Below are 25,926 nucleotides of genomic sequence, written 5' to 3' on the forward strand. Positions count from 1 at the left end.
TTTATTGTGTTTGAAGTGAAACTTTACACAGCAAATTAAGTTCCCACTTAACAATTGCTACACATATTATTCAGTGATATTGGTTACATTTTTCACAATGTGTCACTGTTTTCATTCCGTTCTGGTTGTACCATTTCCAGTACTCTTGTTTCTCCGCCCACTTACCTTCTCATCTTTGCTTTGGAGTAATTTTTGACCATATGGTCTCCTGTTGATGATTTTTTTAAAGTGCTCATCACTCACGGATGATATTCCTTATTTTATGAGCCAATCTGTTTTTTAGCCAAAAGGTGACCTTAAAGGATAATTTTTGCCTAATGATGTTCTCTAATCTTTTTTTTTTTAAATCAAGAAAAAGAGACAGAGGGAAGGAACAAACCTAGCTGATAGGAACAGAAGTAGATAAAACTTTGAACGATATAGAAGAACCTTCTTGACATTAGACTCATGAAGCATCATAGCATGCTACAATAGGTTTCAAGCTACTTGTAGCAACAGAATCTTCCTTCAAGCAAAATCTCATGCCAGATTACAATGTAGAAAACAGATCCTCTTGTCCCCCCTACTCCACCTCCAGACATCTCTTGAGGCACTGTGTGAAAACCTCTGATAGAACAGAAAGAACAGTTGAGTAAAAGTCAAGGTTCTGTTCTCAACATAGGTACTTAAGGGCCATGTGAGTCTCTAAGTTGTAAAATAATACTGTCTAGTTTCTCAAGCACAAAGGCTTACTGAGACATTCCAAGGAAAAGTGCTTTGGAAAAAATGAAGCAGGTCCTAAAGCATTTCATTTATTGTTGTTGTTCAGATTTATGCTCTATCCGAAGGGAAAATGGCAGAGCCCTAGTTCGTGTACGTTTCTATAAAGCTGAAGATTTTCCCCCTACTGCTGAGCCTGAGTTATGTCATGTGGCCTTCTCTCCTGCAGGCATCACCAACTGTGAATTCTATGCTGGTCAAGCAGAGAAGATTTTACCCCAGTTACTTAAGTCAAAGGAAGATGGGCAGTTAATTGTTGCTGTGGTGAACCCAGCCCGGGCTGGATTGCGTAAGAATAAATAGCTTCTCTACTGCAGAGCTAGTTGGGTGTTCCCCATGATGTCTGCCAGCTTTTGGTCCCTCATTCCCACACCATGCTAAGGGTGTTCCCAGTGGGCTGGCCCTGCATCATCTTCTCCTCTACTCATAACAAACCCTAAGTGGTGGTCATTTGGGAGTTCATCATGACCAGGACCATGATAGTTTAATATATTAATATCAAGGTATTTCTTCCTTCAGATCATCAGGTGGTTAGAGCCATTCGTAACTGCAGGGCCATCAGCACAATAGTATTTGTTTCCTGCAAGCCTCATGCTGAAGCCACAAGGAACTTCATTGAGTGAGTCTTGATTTCTTTTTTAATTTACTTATTTTTTTGTGGTTACCAAAGTAATCCACGCCCACTGTACAATATTTGGACAATGCAGAAAATTGTAAACAAACAGATAAAAATAATGTATTATGCCACCACCAGTAAGAGTTAGTTATAGGGCCAGGATTAGGTTGAGACAAGTAAGGCACCCACTTTGGGTGCAACATTTAAGAGACTGCCAAAAAATGTCAGTAATCAAAATAAAATTTTAATGCAGTATTTCCAAAAAATAAAGATTGATCCCCCCAAAATCCATGATAAACAAAATATTAAAGTTTTAAATAAAGACAGGCTCTACTCCTATACTTGCTAAACCTTGTCTCACTTGTCTCACCCTAATCCCTGACCTGGTTCCAATAAAACTTTATTTACAAAAACAAGTAGCTGGCCCATGGGCTATGGTTTGCCAGTTTGATTTTCTAAAATACTGGATCAAGGTATTATTTATCTTGATTACTGAGCTTTTTGACACCCCCTTAAATTTTGTATCCAAGGTGAGTACGTCTTGCTTCACTCTAGTCCAGGCCATGGTCAATGATTTTGATTTTTGAAATGTTTTCTTTTTATAATTTCTCCCTCTTTTTAACATAAATAATACAATTTTTAAAAATAACATTCAAATAACAGGCAAGTATAAACTGCAGATGACATATTTGGATAAAACAAGTGAGAATTTAAAATAAATAAATTGAGCTTTCAAGTCAAGGAGCTAAAAAAGAACAATAACCTAAGGGAAACTGAAGGAAGAAATCCATAGTGATAAAAAATAATCCAGAAATTAATGGATTACTAAACAAAAAAACTTGTAGACTTGACAAATAAACAAGTACATGTTTTTGGAAAAAGAAAATTAAATAGAAAAATAAACCTAATTGAGAATAAAAAGGGGCAACCTCCCCCCCAAAAATCACACATAGTCTTAAATGAGCAAAAGAGCATAACTACAGATATAAAGGAATTTTAAAATATTATAGTGAAACCTGTGAGAGCCAGAACTTGACAGGACTGCCTTGTTTTTCTGGGTCTCGCAAGTTTTCCGCTTTCGACAGGGAGCAGTCTTACCACTTTTCTGTCACTTGTTTTAGTGGAAAATATTTGAGTTTTCCTTCTCTGACAGGTTTCCACCTTACACAGGTTCTGACTTTTGCGGGTTTTACTGTATAAGAAAGTAATTTTTATAACTCCAAATAATATTTAAAAACCAAGTGAAATGTGATTTTCTAAGAAAATACAAATGGCTAATATTAACTGCACGGAAAACCTAAACAGACCAGTAACCACGGAATAAATTGAGAAAGTTGTTAAAGAGCTTCCCCTTCTCCCTCAAAAAAGCGTCAGATCCCCATGTTTTTACAGCCTCATTTCTTTCGCTATTCTTGCACCTTCCAGCTGTAAATTTCACTAATTTTCCCTGCTAATGGAAATTTAGGATATTTCGTCTTTTGTTGTTCCAATGTAGCAATAAATATCTTTATATATATGTCATTTCACACGTGTGTGAGTATATTTGTAGGATAAAGTCGCGGAAATGGAATTATTGGATCACTGGGTATATACGCAGTTGTGATTTTACTCTATATGGCCAAATTTCCTTCCATAAGGATGGTACCAATTTACACTCTTACCAGTAATTTTTCAGAATTTATAATTCCCCATAGTATTGCCAATAGAGTGTTGTATCAAGCTTGAATTTTTGTCAACCTGAGATGTAAAAAAATAGTATCTCAGGATAGTTTTAATTTGCATATCCATTATTATGAGAGAGATTGAGCATCTATTCATGGCTTATTTATAATATTCATTTTCATATCCTCTGCTCATTTTCCTATTGAGCTGTTGGCTTTTGTCTTCTCAATTTCCAGGAGCTTGTCATATAACGTATTATGGAGAAAAGTCTTTGTGACATGAACTGTAAATTTTTTCTAGTTTGTGTTTTGTCTCCTGTCTTTTCTTACGGTGCTTTTTATCATGCAAGAGTTAGTGATATTTTTTAAACATTTCTATTGAGATATCGTTCACCTGTTTAAAGTATACAGTTCAGTGGTTTTTAGTATATTCAGAGGGCTACGTATTTATCATTACGATTAATTTTAGAACATTTTCATTAGCCCAGGAATATACCCAGCACTCCTGAGTCATCTCCCTCCAAGCCCAACCCTAGCCCTAGGCAACCACTAATCTACTTTCTGTCTCTATGGATTATTTATTCTGGACATTTCATATAAAAGGACTCATACAATATGTGGTCCTTTGTGACAGGCTTCCTTCACTTGAAAACCCTGGTGGCATAGTGGTTAAGAGCTACAACTGCTATCCAAAAGGCTGGCAGTTCGAATCCCCCAAGTGCTTCTTAGAAACCCTTTGGGACAGTTCTACTCTCTCCTGCAGGGTTGCTATGAGTCGGAATTGACTGGATGGCAACAGGCTTGGTTTGGCTTTTCTTTCACTTAGAATAATGTTTTCAGGGCTCATCTGTGTTGTAGCATGTATCAGTAGTACTTCATTCCTTTTTATGGGCAAATGATATTTATTGTATGGATATGCCAGATTTTGTTCATCTCTTCATCAATTTATGGACATTTGGACTATATGTTTAACACTTGAGGAACTGCTGAACTGTTTTCCAAAGTGGCTACACCATTTTATAATCCAAACAGCAATGTATGAGGATTCCAGTTTTTCCACATCCTCACCAAAACTTGTATTGTCTACCTTTTTGATTATGGCCATCCTAGTGGATATGATGTGGTATTTCATTGTGGTTTTGTTTTTTAATGTTTAATGGTGTTGAGTTTTTTTTTAATTTTTATTGTGCTTTAATTGAAAGTTTACAAATCAAGTCAGTCTCTCGTACAAAAATTTATGTACACCTTGCTATATACTCCTAACTGCTTTCCCCCTAATGAGACAGCCCACTCCTTCCCTCCACTCTCTCTTTTTGTGTCCATTCCGCCAGCTTCTAACCCCCTCTGCCCTCTCTCATCTCCCTTCCAGATAGGAAATGTCTGGTGTTGAGTTTTATATGTGCTTATTGTTCATTTGTATATCTGTCTTGGAGAGGTGTCTATTCAAGTCCTTTTCCCATTTTTAATCAGGTTATTTGTCTTTTTATTATACAGTTATAATAGCTCATTTTTTCCAGTTAAAATATCATTACCTTTACTTTTTATGATTTTTTAAAATAATTTTTATTGTGCTTTAAGTGAAAGTTTACAAATCAAGTCAGTCTGTCACATATAAGCTTATATACACCTTACTCCATACTCCCACTTACTCTCCCCCTAATGAGTCAGCCCGCTCCCTTCTTCCAGTCTCTCCTTTCATGACAATTTTGCCAGTTTCTAACCCTCTCTACCCTCCCATCTCTCCTCCAGACAGGAGATGCCAACAGTCTCAAGTGTCCACCTGATACAAGTAGCTCACTCTTCATCAGCATCTCTCTCCAACCCATTGTCCAGTCCCTTCCATGTCTGATGAGTTGTCTTTGGGAATGGTTCCTGTCCTGGGCCAACGGGAGGTTTGGGGACCATGACTGCCGGGATTCCTCTAGTCTCAGTCAGACCATTAAGTCTGGTCTTTTTATGAGAATTTGAGGTCTGCATCCCACTGATCTCCTGCTCCCTCAGGGGATCTCTGTTGTGCTCCCTGTCACGGCAGTCATCGGTTGTGGCCAGGCACCATCTAGTTCTTCTGTCTCAGGATGATATAAGTCTCTGGCTCATGTGGCCCATTCTGTCTCTTGGGCTCATAGTTATCGTGTGACCTTGGTGTTCTTCATTTATAATAAAAAGAAAAATCAGTCCCTTACCAGAATCATGATTGGCCAGTATTTTTTCCATTCTGCGGGTTGTCTTCACTTTCTTGATAATGTCCTTCATTGCACAAAGTTTTTCATTTTGATGATGTCTACTCCACCTAATTTTTTCTTTTGTTGCTTGTGGCTTTGGTTCTGAGGTATGTTATTAAGTAGAAATAGCAAGATTCAGAACTGTGTATATAATAGGAAGATATCTTTGTAAAAAAAAAGGACAAGAAGAGGAATATATATTTGTATTTGCTTGTAGATGCAAAAAGAGGCTAGTAAGTTACTGTTTTAGTTATCTAGTGCTGCTATTACAGAAATACTATAAGTGGATGGCTTTAACAAACAGAAATTTATTCAGGCTGGAAGTCTGAATTTAGGGCTCCATTTCTAGGGGAAGACTTTCTCTCTCTGTTGGCTCTAGGGGGAGGTCCTTGTCTCCTTTCAACATCTGTGGGCTTGGTGTTCCTTGGAAATCTACATGTGTCTTGTCATCAATCTTCCCCTGGGTCTAGGAGGTTCTCGGCACAGGGATCCTGGGTCCAAAGGACACGATGCACTCTGGGCTCTTTTTTCTTGGTGGCAGTCAGGTCTCTCTGTCTGTTTGCTTCCCTCTCTTTTTATCTCTTGAAAGATAAAAGGTATTACAGGCCACACCCCAGGGAAACTCCCCTTATATCAGATCAGGACTCTGACCTGAGTAAGGGTGTTGCATTCTACCCTAATCCTGTCTCATTAGCATAAGAAACGTAACCTAATTCTTTTTAATCCTGCTTCATTAATATAATGGACAGCTCACTCCCAAATGGGACCATAACCGTAGGCATAGAGGTTAGACCTAGGACAATTATATCAGATCACAAAATGAAGGACAACCATACAATACCGGGAATCATGGCCTAGCCAAGCTGACACATATTTTTGGGAGATACAGTTCAAGCCATGACATTCTACCCTTTGGACCCCCAAAATTTATGTCTTTGCCACATGTAAAACACTTTAACTCCATCATATTATCCTAAGGGTCTTAAATTAACTCCAAGTCCAAATTCATCCTGGGGCAAAATTCCTCTTCATCTGTGAACCTGTGAAATATAGACAAGTTATCTGTCTCCAAAGTACAGTGGTAGAACAGACACAAGGTAGACATTACCACTACAAAAGGGAGAAATTGAAGAGAAAGAAAGGATAATGGGCATCAAACAAGTCCAAAACTTGCAGAGCAATTTGTGTTAGCTCTCAAAGCTTGAAAATAATCTTTTGTTCTCTGAGACCACCTAGGCAGTGGCCCTGGTCTCCAGATTTTAGGTGTTGGCCATGTTCTCTGAATTCTTGGTGGAGGCCCCTCAGCCTTGGGCTTCAGCTCCGCCTTCCAGACCCAGCACTCTCTAGTCTCTGCCCCCTCGGCTTTGGGCAGCCCCATTTTCCCAGTCCATCTGAGTGGCCACCCCACTCTCTCAGCCCGGCAGGCCCCTTTCTTCTGCCTCTTGGGCAAGGCAGCTCTACCCCCTCAGCTTTGGGCAGTGGATCCAGCCCCTTTCCCCTGGCACTTGTGAACGGCAGCCCCACACTCAGGAACCGGTTTGGTGAAAATTTGACTCTTTGAAACCTGGGAGGCAGGCTGTGGCCCCAACCCTTTGAAACCCAGAGGCCATGGTTCCACCCTTTGAGATCCCAGAGGTCATGGTCCTACCCTTCCAGACTGAGGCAGCTCTGCTTCCTGTGCTCCTTGTCTCTTCAGCTTCTGTTTCCTTGGCCTCTTGGCCCTTTGGCCCCTTGGGCCTCTTGGGCCAGCCTGGCCTCTGCCCTGCTTGGACAAGTGTTACAAAGGTGTTTAGCTATACCAGTAAATTCTCAGAGGTGCCCCATTCCACCAGTAAGCCTCAGCCTAAAGGTACTCAGCTCCTCTTGCTCTGTGGGTTGGCAAGCCTAGCTCCTTTGACAAGTGCCTGAGGGCACCCTACTCTGCCAGGAAGCCTCCTGCTCAAAGGCACTCAGCTATCTTGCTCTATAGGTCAGTTCCTGTACCATTTTGCACCAGCCTCCTGGTTCTGCTGCCGCCTCTTCTCTGCCCCTGCTTCTCGCCATCTGCGCTGTCTCTCTTGTTACAGCTCTCCTTACTTCCTTCTGAGCCCTCACCAGAATTGCCTTTGACATCTGTAATTCCACCAATGGTCTCTTCAAGGCAATCTAGACTTTACTGTCTGGATAGACTTTGCTGTCAGGTACCTTAAAACTATTCCAGCCTCTATCCATTACCCAGTTCCAAAGCAACTTCCACGTTTTAGGTATCTGTAAGAGCAGCACCCCACGCCCGGTACCAAATTTTTGTCTTAGTTATCTAGTACTGCTATAACAAATGGATGTCTTTAACAGAGAAAAATTTATTCTCTCACAGTCTAGAAGGCTAAAAGCCCAATTTCAGTGTGCCAGCTCCAGGGGAAGGCTTTCTCTCTCTGTTGGCTCTGAGGGAAGGTCCTTGTCATCAATCTTCCCCTGGTCTAGGAGCTTCTCAGTGCAGGGACCCCAGGTCCAAAGGACACGCTCCCTTCTTGGTTCTTCATTCTTGGTGGTAGGAAGTCCCCCTGTCTCTCTGCTTACTTCTCTTTTTTATCTCAAGAGATTGGCTCAAGATACAACCTAATCTTGTAGATTGTGTCCTGCCTCATTAACTTAACTGCCTCTAATCCTGCCTCATTAACGTCATATAGATAGGATTTACAACACATAGGAAAGTCACATCAGATGACAAAATGGTAGACAATTACACAGTACTGGGAATCATGGCCTAGCCAAGTTGACACACATTTTTGGGCGACAGAATTCAATCCATAGCAGTTATCTAGTGCTGCTGTAACAGAAATACCACAAGTGGATGGCTTTGACAAACAGAAATTTATTCTCTTACAGTTTAGGCGGCTAGAAGTCTGAATTCAGGGCACCAGCTCTAGGGGAAGGCTTTTTCTCTGTGCTGGCTCTGGGGGAAGGTTCTTGTCTCCTTTTAACATCTGTGGGCCTGGTGTTCCTTGGAGATCTACATGTATCTTGGCATCAATCTTCCCCTGGGTCTAGGAGGCTCTCAGTTTAGGGACCCTGGGTCCAAAGGAGTTACACAAGAAACTATAGCAATTACCTATAAAAAACCCAAAATCCAACCCACTGCCATTGAGTTGATTCCGACTCATAGCAACCCTATAGGACAGAGTAGAACTGCCCCACAGGGTTTCCAAGGCTGTAATCTTTATAGAAGCAGATTGCAACATCTTTCTCCCCCAGAGCTGCTGGTGAGTTTGAACCACTGACCTTTCGATTAGCAGCCGAGTACTTAACCCCACTCCACTATCGAGGCTCCTTGCAGTTACCTATAGTAGGGGAGAACTGGACAGAGGTGAGTCAGGGATGGGAAGGAGACTTTGCTGCATACAATAAAAAAAAAATAATAAACCTAGGATTCCGTTAGCACTCACACTGAGTAGAACAATAAATATGGCCTCACAAAGGTAAGACAAATTTTAAATCGATAGCATGTGCATATGGTGAAAAAATATTCAAATAATATAAAGGGTATACCGTGAAAAATGGGTCTCTTTCCTACTCTTGACCTCTAGTCCTTCAGATGTCACCAGTTTCACCATTTTCTTGTTTAGCCTACTAAGAGATATTTTGTGACTACAGTTGTGTGTGTGTGCGCACGTGTGCGTGTGTATACATTACCATCTCTCCCTCCTTTCTTTTTAAACAAATAGTTGCATACTATGAACTCTGTACTATACCATGCTTTTTCATGCACCGATAGATTTTAGAGATTGTTCTACAATGATGTAGCATCTACATCAATACATGTAAGTCTACTTAATTTTTTAAATAGACTGTATATTTTTAGCTTATATAAATATACCGTACTTTATTTTAACTAGTCTCCTGCTAATGGACATTAAGGTTGTTTCTCCTCTGTTGCTACAGACAATGTTACAGTGAATATCCTTGTGCATACATTGATGCACGTGTGTGCCAAGTATGTCTATATGTAATAGATAAATGTATGTGACAGCATATACTATATTAGATGAATTCCTGATGTGGAATTGCTCGGCCAAAGGATATATGCTCTTAAAATTTTCATGTATTTTATAGAAGAACTCTAGAATCAACCTACCAGAAATATCTTTTTGGGATTGTGACTGGAAGTGCACTGAATTTATTAATTCATTTAGGGAGAATTGAGATCTTTACAGTATTTTTTTCCATCCAGGTATGTGGTCTGTTTCTTCAATTACCGTATTTTTTTTTCTCAAATAACATGTGCATTACCTGTTTTTTTGCCAGCCATGCAACTGTCCTGCACATTGTTTTCATATGCCGTTTTTTTTTTAATTATTGTACTTTAGATGAAGGTTTATAGAACAAACTAGCTTCTCATTAAACAGTACACATATTGTTTTGTGATATTGGCTACTAACCCCACGACACATCAACACCCTCCCTTCTCCACCTTGGGTTCCCCATTACCAGCTTTCCTGTCCCCTCCTGCCATCTAGTCCTTGCTCCTGGGCTGTTGTGCCCCTTCAGTCTCGTTTTGTTTTATGGGCCTGTCTAATCTTTGGCTGAAGGGTAAACCTCAGGAGTGACTTCGTTGCTGAGCTGAAAGGGTATCCGGGGGCCATACTCTTGGGGTTTCTCCAGTCTTTGTCAGGCCAGCAAGCCTGGTCTTTTTTTGTGAGTTAGAATTTTGTTCTACATTTTTCTTCAGCTCTGTCCGGAACCCTCTATTGTGATCCCTGTCAGAGCAGTCAGCAGTGGGAGCTGGGCACTGTCTGATTATACTGGACTCAGTCTGGTGGAAGCTGTGCTAGTTGAGGTCCCTTAGTCCTTTGAACTAATCTTTCCCTTGTATCTTTAGTTTCCTTCATTCTCCCTTGCTCCTGACAGGGTGAGACTAGTGGAGTATCTAAGATGACTGCTCACAAGCCTTTAAGAGCCTAGACATTACTCACTAAAGTGGAACGTAGAACATTTTCTTTAGAAACTATGTTATACCAATTGAGCTAGATATTCCTTGAGACGATGGTCCCTGCAATTTTTTTTTTACATGTTGCTGACTTTAATTTCTATTTCTGATCACATAGAAACTTCACTTAAGGTAAGTGTTGATTTTATATTACTTGAAATTTAACTCAGATGTATTTACCTATATATCAAAAGTGTTATACAAAATTTAACTTTTGTAATTTCCTGATAAAATATCATTATAATTCTTGTGAATGGAACAGTAAGATGCCATGTTGAAAACAAAGAGTATGAATGTATGAAGAACTACAGAAGTAACTTTTCAGACTATTTTTATACACATGTGAAAATGAGGTGGTGTCTGACCTCCTGTAACTTCACAAAGGGAAAGGAGAATGAAGACCAATAGCCCCAGGCTGATTCCCATGAGGCGGAGGTTAGATGTGCGTTCTCTCTCCACCATCTTTACCAACTCTGACACCAACTGCCCCTCCTGTCTTTATTTCTCTGATGAGTTCGACAATTCATTACAATGGCCACATAGAACTCAAAGACCATTTTCACAGTTATGGGGTTTATTATAAGGGAATTAACAATTACAATTCAGCATCAGGGACACTCGGTACAGTTCTTTCATCAGGACAGCCTTTCCCCAGCTGTGCTCGCAGGCACACCTCTCCCTGGCCTTCGGCCTCTGCCCAAAGGCACTCAGCTTTCTCTCTCCATGGGCTGGGAAGCCCATTGCACCGTCTCCTGCTGCTGGGTGTCTCCTGCCACTGCTTCTCACTGTCTTCAGCTCTCTATCTCCTGGGTCCAGGAGCTTCTCAGCGCAGGGATCCCAGGTCCAAAGGACATGCTGGTTCCTGGCTCTTCTTCCTTGGTGGCGGTGGGATTCTCTCTTTCCTGCCTCTGGGATGGTTTATTTCAAGCCGAATGGCAAAACTGACCCAATCCCCTTGGTAAGCTACAATTACCCTATCTGCACAGTCCCGCCCAATCACCTGGGTGGGAGTTACAAGACCATGGCAAGAAAGGCCACACAAAAGCAATCCATTACACTGCAACACCTAAGCAGGAGATTAAAGAAAATGAACAGAACGATAATCATTTACATGTAACATGGGAGGACGGGTGAATGGGGCCAAAATTCACTTCTGGAAATGTCACGAGACATGCACAATATAGGCATGGGCGAGCTATGCCAGAACCGTTTTACTTAATTTCATCATTTCATCATATGCGTGGGTGTGTCATTTAAGTGGGTACATTATTTGCGGAAGAACGTACTCTAGTCTTTTCTTAGGTAATTCTCCAAAGCTATATAGTTTTGTTTTCACTATAGATGTTTATGTTTGTACAAAATATTTTAAAGTGTTCGTTGTTATGAATAGGATCTTTTTCATGACACTTTATTGCTGACCTTTTGTCCAGCTACCTTATACTCTCTTATAGGTTTTATTCATTTGTAGTTGATTCTCTTGCATTTCTTGGTAGGTGATCATATGCTCTCCATATAAAAATTTTGTCCCTCTTCTTCAAAACTTATTCCTTTCTTTTTGCATTGGATAGGAAAATGGTCCATCGTAGCAGTGATAGTGGATATCTTTGTCTTATTTCTGGTTTTAATGGGGTAGTGCTATTTATACTATTCAGTTTTACCCAGGGAATAATAAGTACTCTTTTACTTCACTGGTTTGAGTGTAAATTGGTATAACCTTTTTAGCTTACTGGTACATATCTTAGGGTCTTAAAAAAATATAAGGCCTTTAATTCAGTACTTCCTCTAAATAACTAAGAAAGTGTGCAAAGATATAACTATGACAATATTCATGGAGGGGCTGTGTGAAATAGCAAAAATTTCAAAACAACTTAAATTTCTAATTGTAAGGAATTGGATAAATAATGCTACATTCATTTAATGAAATACCATATAACCCAAACCAAACCCATTGTCCTTGAATCGATTCTGACTCATAACGACCCTATAGAACAGAGTAGAACTGCCCCATAGGGTTTTAAAGGCTGAAATCTTTATGGAAGTAGGTTGCCACATCTTTCTCTTGTGGAGTGACTGATGGATTTGAATCACTGACCTCTCAGTTAGCAGCTGAGCACTGTAACTACTACACCACCAGGGCTCCTTGAATACCATATAAAAAAACCAAACCAAACCCATTGCTGTTGAGTCAATTCCCACTCATAGCCAGTAAAAATGAGGCAGCTTTACAGACATATCTTTATGGAGAGATGTTCATGATGTTTTATTAATTGAAGAAACTGGTTGTAAAGCAGTATGTACGATATGTACAGTGTGATTCCACTTTTTAAACAGTGTAAATATATGCACTTGGAAATATATATCCTGAAAAGTTAGCAGCAGTGAGCCTTCTCTGAATGGTGAGATTTTTTTGTTGTTGTTCTCATTTTTGCTTGACTGTATTTTCTGGTTTTTCTGTAATGAGCCTTTGAAATAAGGGGAAAAATGTAATTTACTTTGAAAAAATCCAATAGAATAAGTTTAATTCAGTAAATATTTATTAATTACCTATGGCACTGGGTTATTGTGTGCAAAGGGGCCCTGGTGGGGCAGTGGTTAAGAACTTGGCTGCTAACCAAAAGGTCGGCACTTGGAATCCCCCAGCAGCTCATTGGAAACCCTGTGGGGCAGTTGTGTTCTGTCTTTTTGGGTCACTATGAGTCAGAATTGACTAGACAGCAAGGGGCTAGGTTTAGGGTTATTATGTGCAAATCATTGTGAGGTATACAGAAAAGTCTATGACCTGAGTCCCTCACTCTACTCACCAAATATATATTGATCCTCTACTCTATATCACACATTAGGAACACAAAGATAAAATAATATGCAGTTTTGCCTCGTTTTTACCCTCATAAAGATTATACTACAGTGAGGAAGATGGTTAAAAAAACAGGCTGCTGTTGTTGTTAGTTGCCATGGAGTCAATCCCAACTCATGGCAACCCCCATGTATACAGAGTAGAGCTACTCCATAGGGGTTTCAAAGCTGTGACCTTTCGGAAGCACATTGTCAGGCCTGCCTTCCCAGGTGCCTCTGGGTGGGTTCGAACGGCTAGTAGTCGAGCACTTAACTGTTTGTGCCACTAGGGACTAAAAAAAAATGTAGTTACGTTAGATATAATAAATGCTACTATAAAGAGGGAGCCCTGGTGGTGCAATGGTTAAGCATCTCAGCTGCTAACCAAAAGGCTGGTAGTTCAAACCCACCAGCTGCTCCCTGGTAGAAGATGTGGCAGTCTGCTTCCATAAAGATTACAGCCTTGGAAACCTTATGGGGCAGTTCTTCTCTGTCCTGTAGCGTCACTGTTGAGTTGGAATCAACTTGACAGCACATAAGAAGAGAAACACAGGGCTGTGGGAGCCCAGAGGAAGGGCTTAAAGTTTAAGAAATTTGTGTTCTGTATGTTCTCCTTTTGTTTCTAGGAACTGATATTATGATCTTTGTCCACAGGCTATGCTGTCCTCCCAACTCTGAGAAGAAGCTCCTAGGAGAGCCTTTTGTCCTGAGAGAAGCTATACCTGTGGATTTGTTTCCTCACACTGCACACTGTGAGCTGGTGCTCCTCTTCACTCGATAAGCAGCCTCCTAGAAGAGTGCAGGCTATTTGTTAAAGCTGAAGTTTCAGAAACTTCCAGGTTTGGCATATTGCTACAGTGCAGACCCTGGGACCATTACTGGAGAGCACAATCTTTGGATTGTGGGCAGGAAGAATATAGGAGCCTCCAGTCTGAGGCAGATTTGCCCTTAGCTTTAAGTTTCTTTGCTGTCATGCATGTTTGCCTGGTTTTCATCACACCTCACTCCTTGGCCTTGGATCTGGACTGTTCCTTCCTTTTGCTGTCAGCCTATCATAGCTCCCTTGGTCCTAGCTTATAGTCTCTGTCTATGATATGGTGACAACTGAGCTTTTCTCAGCAGTTGGTAATAATTTCATATTAACTCAGGTCTCTGCACTTGCTATGAGATTTTGCTTGCTACGTTTTTAAGACTTCTGAGTTCATGAAGTAGTCAAGGATTAGAACTAGAAAGAAGTCTAGCTTAAAAAAAATAACAAGCAGCGTTTATTTTCTTCTATTGATTCTTTCAATAAATATATATATACTTAAATTTCTTTATTTTGTTGTTGTCGAATGAATATACATAGCAAAACATGTATCAATTCAACAGTTTCTTCATGTACCATTTAGTGACATTGATTATATTCTTCGAGTTGTGTGACCATTCTCACCCTCCTTTTCTGAGTTGTTTCTCCCCCATTAATATAAACTCACTGCCCCCTAAGGTTCCTATCTAATCCTTCCGGTTGCTGTTGTCACTTTGGTCCCATATAGATGGTTCTTGAAAGAGCACAGTGCTCAAGGCAGACATTCTTTACTAGATCAGCTAAATTCTTATTTGGTTTTAAGAAAACTTCAGAGGATATTTTTGGTTTAAGGTTTAAAGATTTTCAACAAATATATTTTTTAAATTAAGTCTAGTTTTTTAAAATAGAGTAAGCTATGAAGTGATTGCAGGGCGACTGAGCGATCATTAGTAGAGATTCACGCCTTTGAGTTTCCTAGGCTTTGGGCCTTCTAGAATGCTTTTTAAAATGTGGTTACCTCCTGGAGCAATAGCACCAATCGCGTCTCCATGGAGGGAGAATCGGTCTTAGGAGAGACCCTATGGGAAAGATCTTCATAGAAGAGACTAAATAACCTACAATTGTGCTGTGTAGTATGGAGGCAAAAGCTCTAGAATCCCATAAGGACCCAGTATATATTATAATAACCTGGATATTGAAACTGACTGCATATCAACATTCTCTAGTCTATGATCTGTTCAATTCTAGAGTTGTTCTTGGATACTTGCCTGACAATTTAGATTATGCTTTCAACCTCTTAATAGCCTAAGGTCATGTAACTCAGGAAGCATTGTCTGATTTATAAAATATCAGTTTAACTAGTATTTTTAATTTTTCTCAATCCTAAATACTTTTAGAGAAGCCTCCTTCTTAGAAAAATATGTCTGTTAAAGCTACTAGATGAATATCCATTTTAAAAAGACTAGAAGGAAATTGTTTAATATAATAAGTGTTGGTTTATAATGGTCAAATAATTTTTTTTTCATTCTCTATTTTTTATTTTATGGTGCATTGCTTGTTCATCAGTGTAAGTCTCACCTTCCATGTGTGAGAGACCCAGGTTCCATTCCTGGCCAGTGCACCTCATGTACAGCCAGCATCCATCTGTCAGTGGAGGCTTGTGTATTGCTATGATGCCAAACAGGTTTCAGTGGAGCTTGTACACTAAGACTAACAAGGAAGAAAGGCCTGGTGATCTACTTCTGAAAATCAGCCAGTGGAAACCCTGTGGATCACAATGGTTCGATCCTCAACTCATCATGGGAATAACACAGAACTGGGCAGCATTTTGTTTCATTGTGAACGGGTAGCCATGAGTTGACAGCAGCTGACAACAGTAACAATTTTTTTGTTTCATGTAATGGGGTTATACTGTTTTTATAATTTAATATTTTTAAAAAGTCACTATATTTTTTCTCTTCCTTTGTTCCCCATATCAGTAAATGGCAGTATCATCTACCAGTTGCCTGAGTTGGAAATCAGGGAGTTTTCTTTCTTATTCCCATAGCCAGATGCCTATAAAATAGATTCTACCTGGATATCCAAACTCAACCTAACATTAAATGTTTCACATCTTTCCCCTAAACTGTTTTTCCTATATTCCCAATATGATGGCAAATACTAATCTATTTAGTTACCCTAGCCAGAAGCCTGGAAATTATTTTTGAGTCCTTCTTTTCCTATACCCTCCCACCCCCATCCAATTAGTCACCAAGCCTCCATCTCTACAGGCTACTGTCATCTTGCACCAGATTATTATTGCAAAAGCCATCTTCCTACCTGTTGCTGCTTGTACCACTCTTGCCCCCTTCCATTCCATTCGCTGCAGCCAGAGTGATTTTTCTGAATGTAAATCTGATCATGTCTCTCTATGGCTTAAAATCTGTTACACAAATTTAAAAAAATATATTATTGTGCTTTAGCTGAAAGTTCACAGCGCAATTAGTTTCTCATTCAAAAATTTATACACAAATTGTTTTGTGACATTGGCTGTAACCCCCGCAATGTGTCAGCACTCCCCCCTTTCCCTTTACACCTTGGTTTCCCCATGCCCATTCATCCAGTTTTCTTGTTCTTGCCTTGTCTTTGCTTTTGAGCAGGTATTGCCCATTTGGTCTCATATACTTGATTGAACTAAGAAGAAGAAGCACGTTCCTAATGTGTGTTATTGTTTGTTTTATAGGCCTGTCTAATCTTTGGAAACCCTGGTGGCATAGTGGTTAAGAGCTACAGCTGCTAACCAAAAGGTCGGCAGTTTGAATCCACCAGGCGCTCCTTGGAAACCCTATGGGGCAGTTCTACTCTGTCCTTTAGGGTCGCTATGAGTCGGAATTGACTCGACGGCAGTGGGTTTGGTTTTTGGTTTAATCCTTGGCTGAAAGGTAGACTTCGGGAGTGGCTTCAGTTCTGAGTTAGCAGGCTGTCCGGGTGCCACAGTCTTAGGGGTTCCTCCAGTTTCCGTGAGACCAGTAAGTCTGGTCTTTTTTTTTTTTTTTGGTGAATTTGAATTTTGTGCTACATTTTTCTCCCTCTCTGTCTGAGACTCTCTATTGTAATCCCTGCCAGAAACACCAGTGTAATCCCTGCCCAGCACCATCTAGTTCCTCTGGGCTTAGGCTGGTGGAGGCTGTGGTTCATGTGGCTCATTAGTCCTTCAGACTAATATTTTCTTTGTGTCTTTGGTCTTCTTCATTCTCCTCTGCTCCGGACAGGATGGGGCCGATAGATGCATCTTAGATGGTTGCTTGCGGGCTTTTAAGACCCCAGATGCCACTCACCAAAGTAGGATGTAGAACATTTTCTTTATAAACTATGTTATGGCAATTGACCTAGATGTTCCCCAAGACCATGGTACCCAGTCTTCAGCCCCAGTAACTTTGTCCCTTAAGGTGTTTGAATGTGTCTAGGAAGCTTCTATGACTTTGCCTTGGCCCAGTTGTGCTGTCTTCTATATTGTGTGTTGTCTTTCTCTTCACCAAAGTTTACACTTGTCTACTTCTAGTTAGTGATTTCCCCTCCCAACCCTCCCCTCCTTCGTAACCATCCAAGATTGTTTTTTTTTTCTGTGTGTAAACCTTTTCTTAGTTTTTTATAATAGTGGTCTCATACAGTATTTCTCCTTTAGTGATTGACTGTTTTCACTCAGCATAATGCCCTCCAGATTCATCCATGTTGCGAGACGTTTTGTGGATTCATCATTGTTCTTATTGTTGTATAGTATTCCATTGTGTGTATGTATCATATTTGTTTATTCATTCCTCTGTTGATGGACACCTAAGTTGTTTCCATCTTTTTGCTATTGTGAATAATGCTGCAGTGAACGTGGATGTGCATATGTCTATTTGTGTGATGGCTCTTATTTCTCTAGGATGTATTTCTAGGAATGGGACTGCTGGATTGTATAGTAGTTCTATTTCTAGCTTTTTGAGGAAGTGTCAAATCGATTTCTGTAGTGCCTGTACCATTTTACATTCCCACCAGCTGTGCATAAGAGTTCCCGTCTCCCCGCAACCTCTCCAACATTTGTTATTTTCTTTTTGATTCATGCCAGTAACGTCAGGGTGAGATGGGTATTTCATTGTAGCTATTTGAGTTGCATTTCTCTAATGGCTAATGATTGCGAGCATTTCCTCATATATCTGTTAACCACCTGAATGTCTTCTTTGGTGAAATGTAAAGTCTCAAATTCTTGATGTAGCCTAAAAGCCCCTTAATAATCTGGGCAACCTCATTTCTCTATACACTTAACCAGTTGCTGTCAAATTGATTCTGACTCACGGTGACCCCATGTGTATCAGAGTAGAACTGTGCTCTACAGGGCTTTCAGTGGCTGATTTTTCAGAATGAGATTGCCAGGCCTACTTCTTGTGGGTGGGCTTGAACATCCAACCTTTTGATTAGCAGCCAAGCATGTTAACCATTTGCACCACCCATGGATTCCTTTCCTCCAAAAAGACACATTTCTTCCTTTGTGGTCCTTTTCACATTATGTTCCTCAGCTTGGACTGTTCTTACCTCTTCTGGCTAACTTTACTCATCTTTTCATTTTAGCTTAGCTATTTCAAGGATTTTTCTGCATTTCAAGGAATATCTGATGAATGAATATAGCATTGGCTGTAGATAATCAGATTCCTGATAATTCCTTGTTAGTCTTATGCCCCGTAAGATGATTTTAGAAGCAAGCTTCTGTCATTTTTGTTTTGAAAAATTTTAAACTTATGGGAAAGTTGAAAGAATAATTGTACAGTGAACACCAGTAAATCCACCACCAAGCTTCAACATGTATTAAAATTTTACCATATTTCCTTTATCTGTGTGTGTGGATATGTTTTTTGATAAACCATTTAAAAGTAAGTTATAGACATCTTGACACTTAACCTCTGAATAACTTGGCATGCATCCTCTAAGAATAAGAACGTTTTTCTACATAACCATAAAAAGCCCAGCTAAGAAAATTAACAGTGCCTCACCAATCTTCACTAATATCATCTAACACCTAGCCCCGTGCTACATGAAGTGTGGTCTGCTGACTACCTCATGGTTCGCAGTGAGGTAAGGAGTATCTTAGGCAGGACTCTCTAGAGGAGCAAAACCAGAGAAGTATATATGTATAAATGTATATATAACCCATGGCCATTGAGTCGATTCTGACTCGTAGTGACCCTATAGGACAGAGTAGAACTGCCCCATAGGGTTTCCAAGGAGCGCCTGGTGGATTCAAACTGCCAACCTTTGGTTAGCAGCCAAGCTCTTAACCACTGTGCCACCAGGGCTCCATATATATATAGAGAGAGATTTATTTCAAGGAAATGGCTCATGCACTTGTGGAGGCTAGCAAGGCCCAAATCATGGGTCAGGCATCAGACTGGAGGCTTCTCCTGACTCACATTGTTGCAAGTGCTGACAAACACAAATTTGGCAGGTCAGATGGCAGGCTGCTGGCTCATGGGGCTGCGGGAGCTGGGGAATCCCAAAATCTGCAGAACTGGAAGTCAGAGGATGAGGAACTGGTTACAGGATTGAGAGAGGTGAGCTTTGCCAGAATACCCATATATATCGGATGCAGGCCGTACCCCCAGGGAAACTCCCCTTTCAACTGATTGGCTATTCACATCAGATCACAGAATGGAGCATGATTACATAATATCTGCCAAACCACTGAGAATCGTGGCCTAGCTGCGATGGTTAAGGTCGTGTGTCAACTTGGCTGGGCAATGATTCTCGGTGGTTTGGCAGTCGTATGATGTTGTGTTCACTTCCATGATGAGATTTGATGTAACGTGATCACCTCCATGTGGGATCTGCTGTAAGTAGCCAGTCAGTTGAAAGGGAGTTACCTTGGGCCTGTGGCTTGCATCGAATATAAGTGGACATTCTGGTAAGGCTTGAGGGCTTTTGCTTGCTCTGGATCCTACAGCTGGCTCCTGTTTGTCTGACTTGTAATTCTTGGGACTTGAGTTAGCAGCTTACCTGCGGTCTTGCCTGCCGATCTTGGGATTTGTCCATCTTCACAGCCTATGAGCAAGATCACTGCTCTCTGACCTATGGATTTTGGGTTCACCAGCCCCTGTGGCTATGTGAATCAGGAGAAGCCTCTATTCTGATCCACAGACTTGGGACATTCCAGCCTCTACAACCATGTGAGCCATTTCCGTGATATAGCTCTCTCTGTATATATTTATATGCTTTACTGGTTTTGCTTCTCTAGAGAACCCAGCCTGAGATACTAGCCAAGTTGACACATAATGTCACAAGGAGCTTGTACCAGAATGTATATCAGTGCACCCCATCATTCACCTGAAAGTTACTACAAAAAAAAAATGTCAGCTGAACTAAACGGTGTGCTGACATAGTTGATTAACATTTGTGGAAAAGCAGTTTGAGCAGCACAGCTCTATATTATTCAGACTTCCCCAGCTGTCCCCAAAATGTCTTTCCTGGCTAGTTCACATGTTGCATTTGGTTGTTGTAACTCTTTTTGTTGTTGTGTGCCATCAAATCAATTTGGACCCATGGTGAGCCAATGTGACAGAGTAGAACTGCCCCATAGGGTTTCCTAGGCCGTAGTCTTTACAGGAGCAGATCGCCAACCCTGCAGTGGTGCTGGGTGGGTTCAAACCACCAACTTTTTGGTTACCAGCTGAGTGCCACCATTGTGCCACCAAGGCTCCTTTGTGTCTCTTTAATAGTCTCTTTTAATCTAGAACAGTCTCACCACTGTTTTTTTTTTTCCTTCATGGCACTGATGTTTTGGAGACCAGGTCTGCCCCCACATTATGGATTTGTCTGATTATAGAGTGACCAACCTTACCACTTTGCCCAGGGCCCCCCTGTGCTACCACTGAAAGCCCTGCATCCTGGGAAAGCTCTTATTCCTGGGCAAACCTGGAAGGTTTGTTTCTCTATGGTGGTGGTTCACTCCTTCTTCCAATCCCTGTATTTCCTTTAAACAGGAAGTTAGGTCTAGAGGCTTGACTAGATTTAGGTTAAAACATTTTTGACAAGAATACTTCATAAGTGATGTTGTGTACTTCGTGGCACATCTCATCAGGAGGCATGAAGTGTCAAATGTGCACTGTTAGAGAAGTTAAGGGTCAGTGAAAAAGAAGACCCTCGACAAGATGGATTGACGCAGGCTGCACGAGGGGGCTGAAACATAACAGCAATCATGAGGATGGTGCAGGACTGGGCAGTATTTTGTCCTATTGTACATAGGGTCATTATGAGTCGGAACTGACTCAACGGCACCTAACAACAACAGTGAAGTTAAATGTGATCAGATGGTTAATGCGATGGCTGCCAGAATTTTCCCTTTGTAATTTTCCCTCTGTAACTAGCAAGAAATCTGTGGGGGTGATACTTTGGCACCATGTGACTATCCTGTTCCCTAATAACCTCTCACCTAAAGATTTTAGTATCACATTGATTACTGTTTCCTGACTCAGTAATTTATTTTTATTAATTTTTAAAATTTATTTTCTGACTTAGTAATTTAATTAAAAAAAACAAAAATTAGGGGTTGCAAAATGGTGATTTCCTAATTCTGCCATTCAGTCTATGTATATTAGCTGGCATTCTTCTATAAAGATGAGCTTTTTTTCATTTATAGGGGCTGAACTAGAGTTCCTCCAAGAAGGCAAGGTAAATGCCTAATTCTTTCTGCTTAAACAGGAATTTTCAGAGCAAGTGGATGTAATAGTTACTTCCAATGGTGGCAGATACTTTTTTTTGAATATTGTGTTTTAGGTAAAAGTTGACACAGCAAATTGAATTCTCATTCAACAGTTCATATACAGGTTGTTCCATGACATTGGTTGCAGTCCCTACAATGTGTCAGCACTCTCACCATTTCTGCCCCACCTGCCCCGTTTCCATCCATCCAGTTTCCCTTCCTTGCCCTCTCATCTTTGCTTTTGTGTAAATGTTGACCATTTGGTCTCGTACTGTTGATTGTTTAAAGGAGCACATTCCTCTCTGGTATAATTGTTTGTTTTATAGGCCAATCTCCAGGAGCGGGTTCAGTTCCAGGTTAAAGGGTATCTTAAAGTGATAATCTTGGAGGTTCCTCTAGTCTCTGTCAGTCCAGTAAGTCTGGTCTTTTTATGAGTTTGAGTTTTGTTTTGCATTTTTCTCTCATTCTAACCAGGACCTTCTATTGTGTACCCTGATCAGAATGGTCAGTAGTGGTAGCTGGGTACCATCTAGCTCTTCTGGTCTCAGACTAGAAGAGGCTGTGGTTTGTGTGGACCATTAGTCCTGTGGACTAATTTCTTTCTTGAGTCTTTGGTTTCCTTTACTTTCCTTTGCTCCAGGCAGAAAGAGACAGTAGTGGTCTCATACAATATTTGTCCTTTTGCAAATGACTTATTTCACTCAGCATAATGCCTTCCAGTTTCCTCCATGTTATGAGATGTTTCACGAATTCATCATTGCTCTTAATCATTGCATAGTATTCCTTTATGTGAATATACCATACTTTATTTATCCATTCATCCATTGATGGGCACCTTCGTTGTTTCTATCTTTTTTGCTATTGTTAACAATGCTGCAATGAAGATGGGTGTGCATATGTTTGTCCGTGCGATGACTCTTATTTCTCTAGGATATATACCTAGGAATGGGATTGCTGGATCATAAGGTGTTTCTATTTCTAGCTTTTTGAGGAAGTACCGTACCATTTTCCGTAGTGGTTGTACCATTTTACAATCCCACAAGCACTGTATAAGAGTTCCAACTTTCCCACAACCTCACCAGCATTTGTTTTCTGTTTTTTCGATCAGTGCCATTTTTGCCAGGGTGAGATGCTATCTCATCATGGTTTTGATTTGCATCTCTTTAATGGCTAATGATTGTGAGCATCTCTTCATGTATTTGTTGGCCACCTGAATGTCCTCTGGTGAAGCGTCTGTTCATGTCTTTTGCCCGTTTTTAGATTGGTCTTTATTTTTTAAAAAAATATCACTTGATTCAATGTTTTTCATTTTTTTTAATTCAGTGTTTTATGTTCAATTCTAGTCATTTTCTTTTTGATGCTCCAATTTTCCTCAGTGTGGCCAGTGGGAGTCCCATTTATCTGGCTCCATATCCTTTTATTAGGCCACCATTAGTGTGAGTACTTCCTTAGTTTCTGGCACAAGATTCTCAGGCTCATCTTATGTTTACCCTGCCCCAGCCCTGGAATCAGCCATTTTAAGGAGCCCTGGTACCTTTTAATGGTATTTAGAAACCAAGATCTGGACGCTGGGTGTTAGAATCAAACTTTAATAGTACTATATTCCAGTTTGTGACCTGTAACACCTTAATACGGTGACCGTCTCAATTTTCCTGGTATGCAACACTTTCAGTGCTAAAATCAGGAACATCCTGGACAAACTGAGACAAGTTGATCACCTTAAATTGGTCACACTATTAAAACATAGTAAAGAGTAAGGAAGAACAGTGGTAAATTGAGGTTGAGACATGGGAAATATTAGTTAACTAAAGTAGCTGTATATTTTCAGAAGGTTTACAGGTTTGTACTAAATGATCTCTTCCAGGTGTAAAACATGTAGGTCTAGGGCAGTGGATTGCAAATTTGACTGCACATTAGGATCATTTGAAAAGCAATTAAAACATACTGATGCCTGGGCCTTAAAGATTCTGATTTAATTGGTCTAGGGAGGGTCAGGCTTCAGTACTTTTAAAATGTCACCCACAGTGATTCTACTGTATAGCCAAGATTGAAAACCAGTGGTTTAGGTGGGACTTTAACCTTTCAGAGTCCCTGGGTGGTGCAAACGGTTAATGCACTTGGCTGCTAACAGAAAGGTTAGAGGTTTGAGTCCACCCAGAGGCACCTCAGAAGAGAGGCCTGGCAATCTATTTCCAAAAAATTTGGCCATAGAAAACCATATGGAGCACAGTTCTACTCTGACACACATGGGGTTGCCATGAGTTGGAGTTTGGCTAGATGGGAATTGATTTTTTTTGCCTTTATCTTTCAAATTGTGGTCCTTGGACCAGCAGTATTGGCATCAAACGGGAGCTTGTTAGAACTGCGTACTCTTGGGCTTCACTACAATGAATCAGAAACACTGGGGTTGGAAATCAGCAGTTTGTGGTTTAATAAGCACTTTAGGTGATCCTGATGCATGCTCAATTTTGAGAGCCACTGATTTAAGGCCACTGTTCTCAGCCTTAAATGTGTATTAGAATCACCTGGGGACCTTTTAAAATAATTTTTATTGTGCTTTAAGTGAAAGTTTACAAATCAAGTCAGTCTCTCACATAAGAACTTATATACACCTTGCCACACACTCCCAGTTACTCTCCCCCTAATGAGACAGCCTGCTCTCTCCCTCCACTCTCTCTTTTCGTGTCCATTTTGCCAGCTTTTAACCCCCTCTACCCTCTCATCTCCCCTCCAGGCAGGAGATGCCAACATAGTCTCAAGTGTCCACCTGATCCCAGAATCTCAATCCTCACCAGCATCCCTCTCCAACCCATTGTCCAGTCCAATCCAAGTCTGAAGAGTTGACTTCGGGAATGGTTCCTGTCCTGGGCCAACAGAAGGTCTGGGGGCCGTGACCACAGGGGTCCTTCTAGTCTCAGTCAGTCCATTAAGTCTGGTCTTATGAGAATTTGGGGTCTGCATCCCACTACTCTCCTGCTCCCTCAGGGGTTCTCTGTTGTGTTCCCTGTCAGGGCAGTCACCGGTTGTAGCCAGGCACCATCTAGTTCTTCTGGTCTCAGGCTGATGTAGTCTCTGGTTTGTGTGGCCCTTTCTGTCTCTTGGGCTCATAATTACCTTGTGTATTTGGTGTTCTTCATTCTCCTTTGCTCCAGGTGGGTTGAGACCAATTGATGCATCTTCGATGGCTGCTTGCTAGTGTTTAAGACCGCAGACACCACTCTTCAAAGTGGGATCCAGAATGTTTTCTTAATAGATTTCATTATGCCAATTGACTTAGATGTCCCCTGAAATCATGGTCCCCAAACCTCTGCCCCTGCTACGCTGGCCTTCGAAGCATTCAGTTTATTTAGGAAACTGCTTTTGGTTTAGTCCACTTGTGCCGACCTCCCCTGTATTGTGTGTTGTATTTCCCTTCACCTAAAGTAGTTCTTATCTACCAACTAATTAGTGAATACCCCTCTCCCACCCTTCCACCCTCCCTCCTTTCATAACCACAAAAGAATGTTTTCTTCCCAGCTTGAACTGTTTCTCAAGTTCTTATAATAGTGGTCTTATACAGTATTTGTCCTTTTACAACTGACTAATTTCACTCTGCATAATGCCTTCCAGGTTCCTCCATGTTATGAAATGTTTCACAGATTCCTCACTGTTCTTTTTCAATGCATAGTATTGCATTGTGTGAACATACCATAATTTATTTATCCATTCATCCCTTGATGGGCACCTTCGTTGCTTCCATGTTTTTGCTATTGTAAACAGTGCTGCAGTAAACATGGGTGTGCATATATCTGTTCATGTAAAGGCTCTAATTTCTCTAGAATATATTCCAAGGAGTGGGATTCCTGGATCATATGGTAGTTCTATTTCTAGCTTTTTAAGGAAGCGCCAGATCAATTTCCAAAGTGGTTGTACCATTTTACATTCCCACCAGCAGTGTAGAAGTGTTCCAGTCTCTCCACAGCCTCTCCAATATTTATTATTTTGTGTTTTTTGGATTAATGCCAGCCTTGTTGGAGTGAGATGAAATCTCATTGTAGATTTGAATTGCATTTCTCTAATGGCTAACAATCGTGAACATTTCCTCAAGGGGAATCCTTTCAGGCTCTCTCCATTTAGGATGATGATAATGGATATTGGCTTTGTATAAATGCCCTTTCCTTCTATTCCTATTTGCTGAGAGTTTTTATCATGAATGAGTGAACTTTGTCAAATGCCTTTTCTGCATCAATTGATAAAATCATGTGATTCTTGGCTTCTGTTTTATTTATGGGGTGGATTACATGAATTGTTTTTCTAATGTTGAACCATCCCTGCATACCTGGTATGAATCCCACTTGGTCATGGTGAATTATTTTTTTGATATGTTGTTGAATTC

General features: G+C 40.6%; 1 protein-coding gene across 1 annotated transcript in view; it reads left to right on the forward strand.

Annotated features, from left to right (window-relative positions):
* TRMT2B (tRNA methyltransferase 2 homolog B) overlaps nucleotides 1–14,341 on the forward strand; it is a 49,237-nt gene extending 34,896 nt beyond the window's left edge. Inside the window, exons 11-13 of the mRNA XM_049872376.1 lie at nucleotides 929–1,048; nucleotides 1,279–1,378; nucleotides 13,708–14,341. Of these exons, the coding sequence (XP_049728333.1) occupies nucleotides 929–1,048; nucleotides 1,279–1,378; nucleotides 13,708–13,834 (347 nt within the window). The 3' untranslated portion in view covers nucleotides 13,835–14,341. The remainder of the gene's footprint in view (nucleotides 1–928; nucleotides 1,049–1,278; nucleotides 1,379–13,707) is intronic.
* Nucleotides 14,342–25,926: the final 11,585 nt, after the last annotated feature.

The sequence above is a fragment of the Elephas maximus genome, chromosome X (genome assembly GCF_024166365.1).
Source record: "Elephas maximus indicus isolate mEleMax1 chromosome X, mEleMax1 primary haplotype, whole genome shotgun sequence".
Classification (NCBI taxonomy): domain Eukaryota; kingdom Metazoa; phylum Chordata; class Mammalia; order Proboscidea; family Elephantidae; genus Elephas; species Elephas maximus.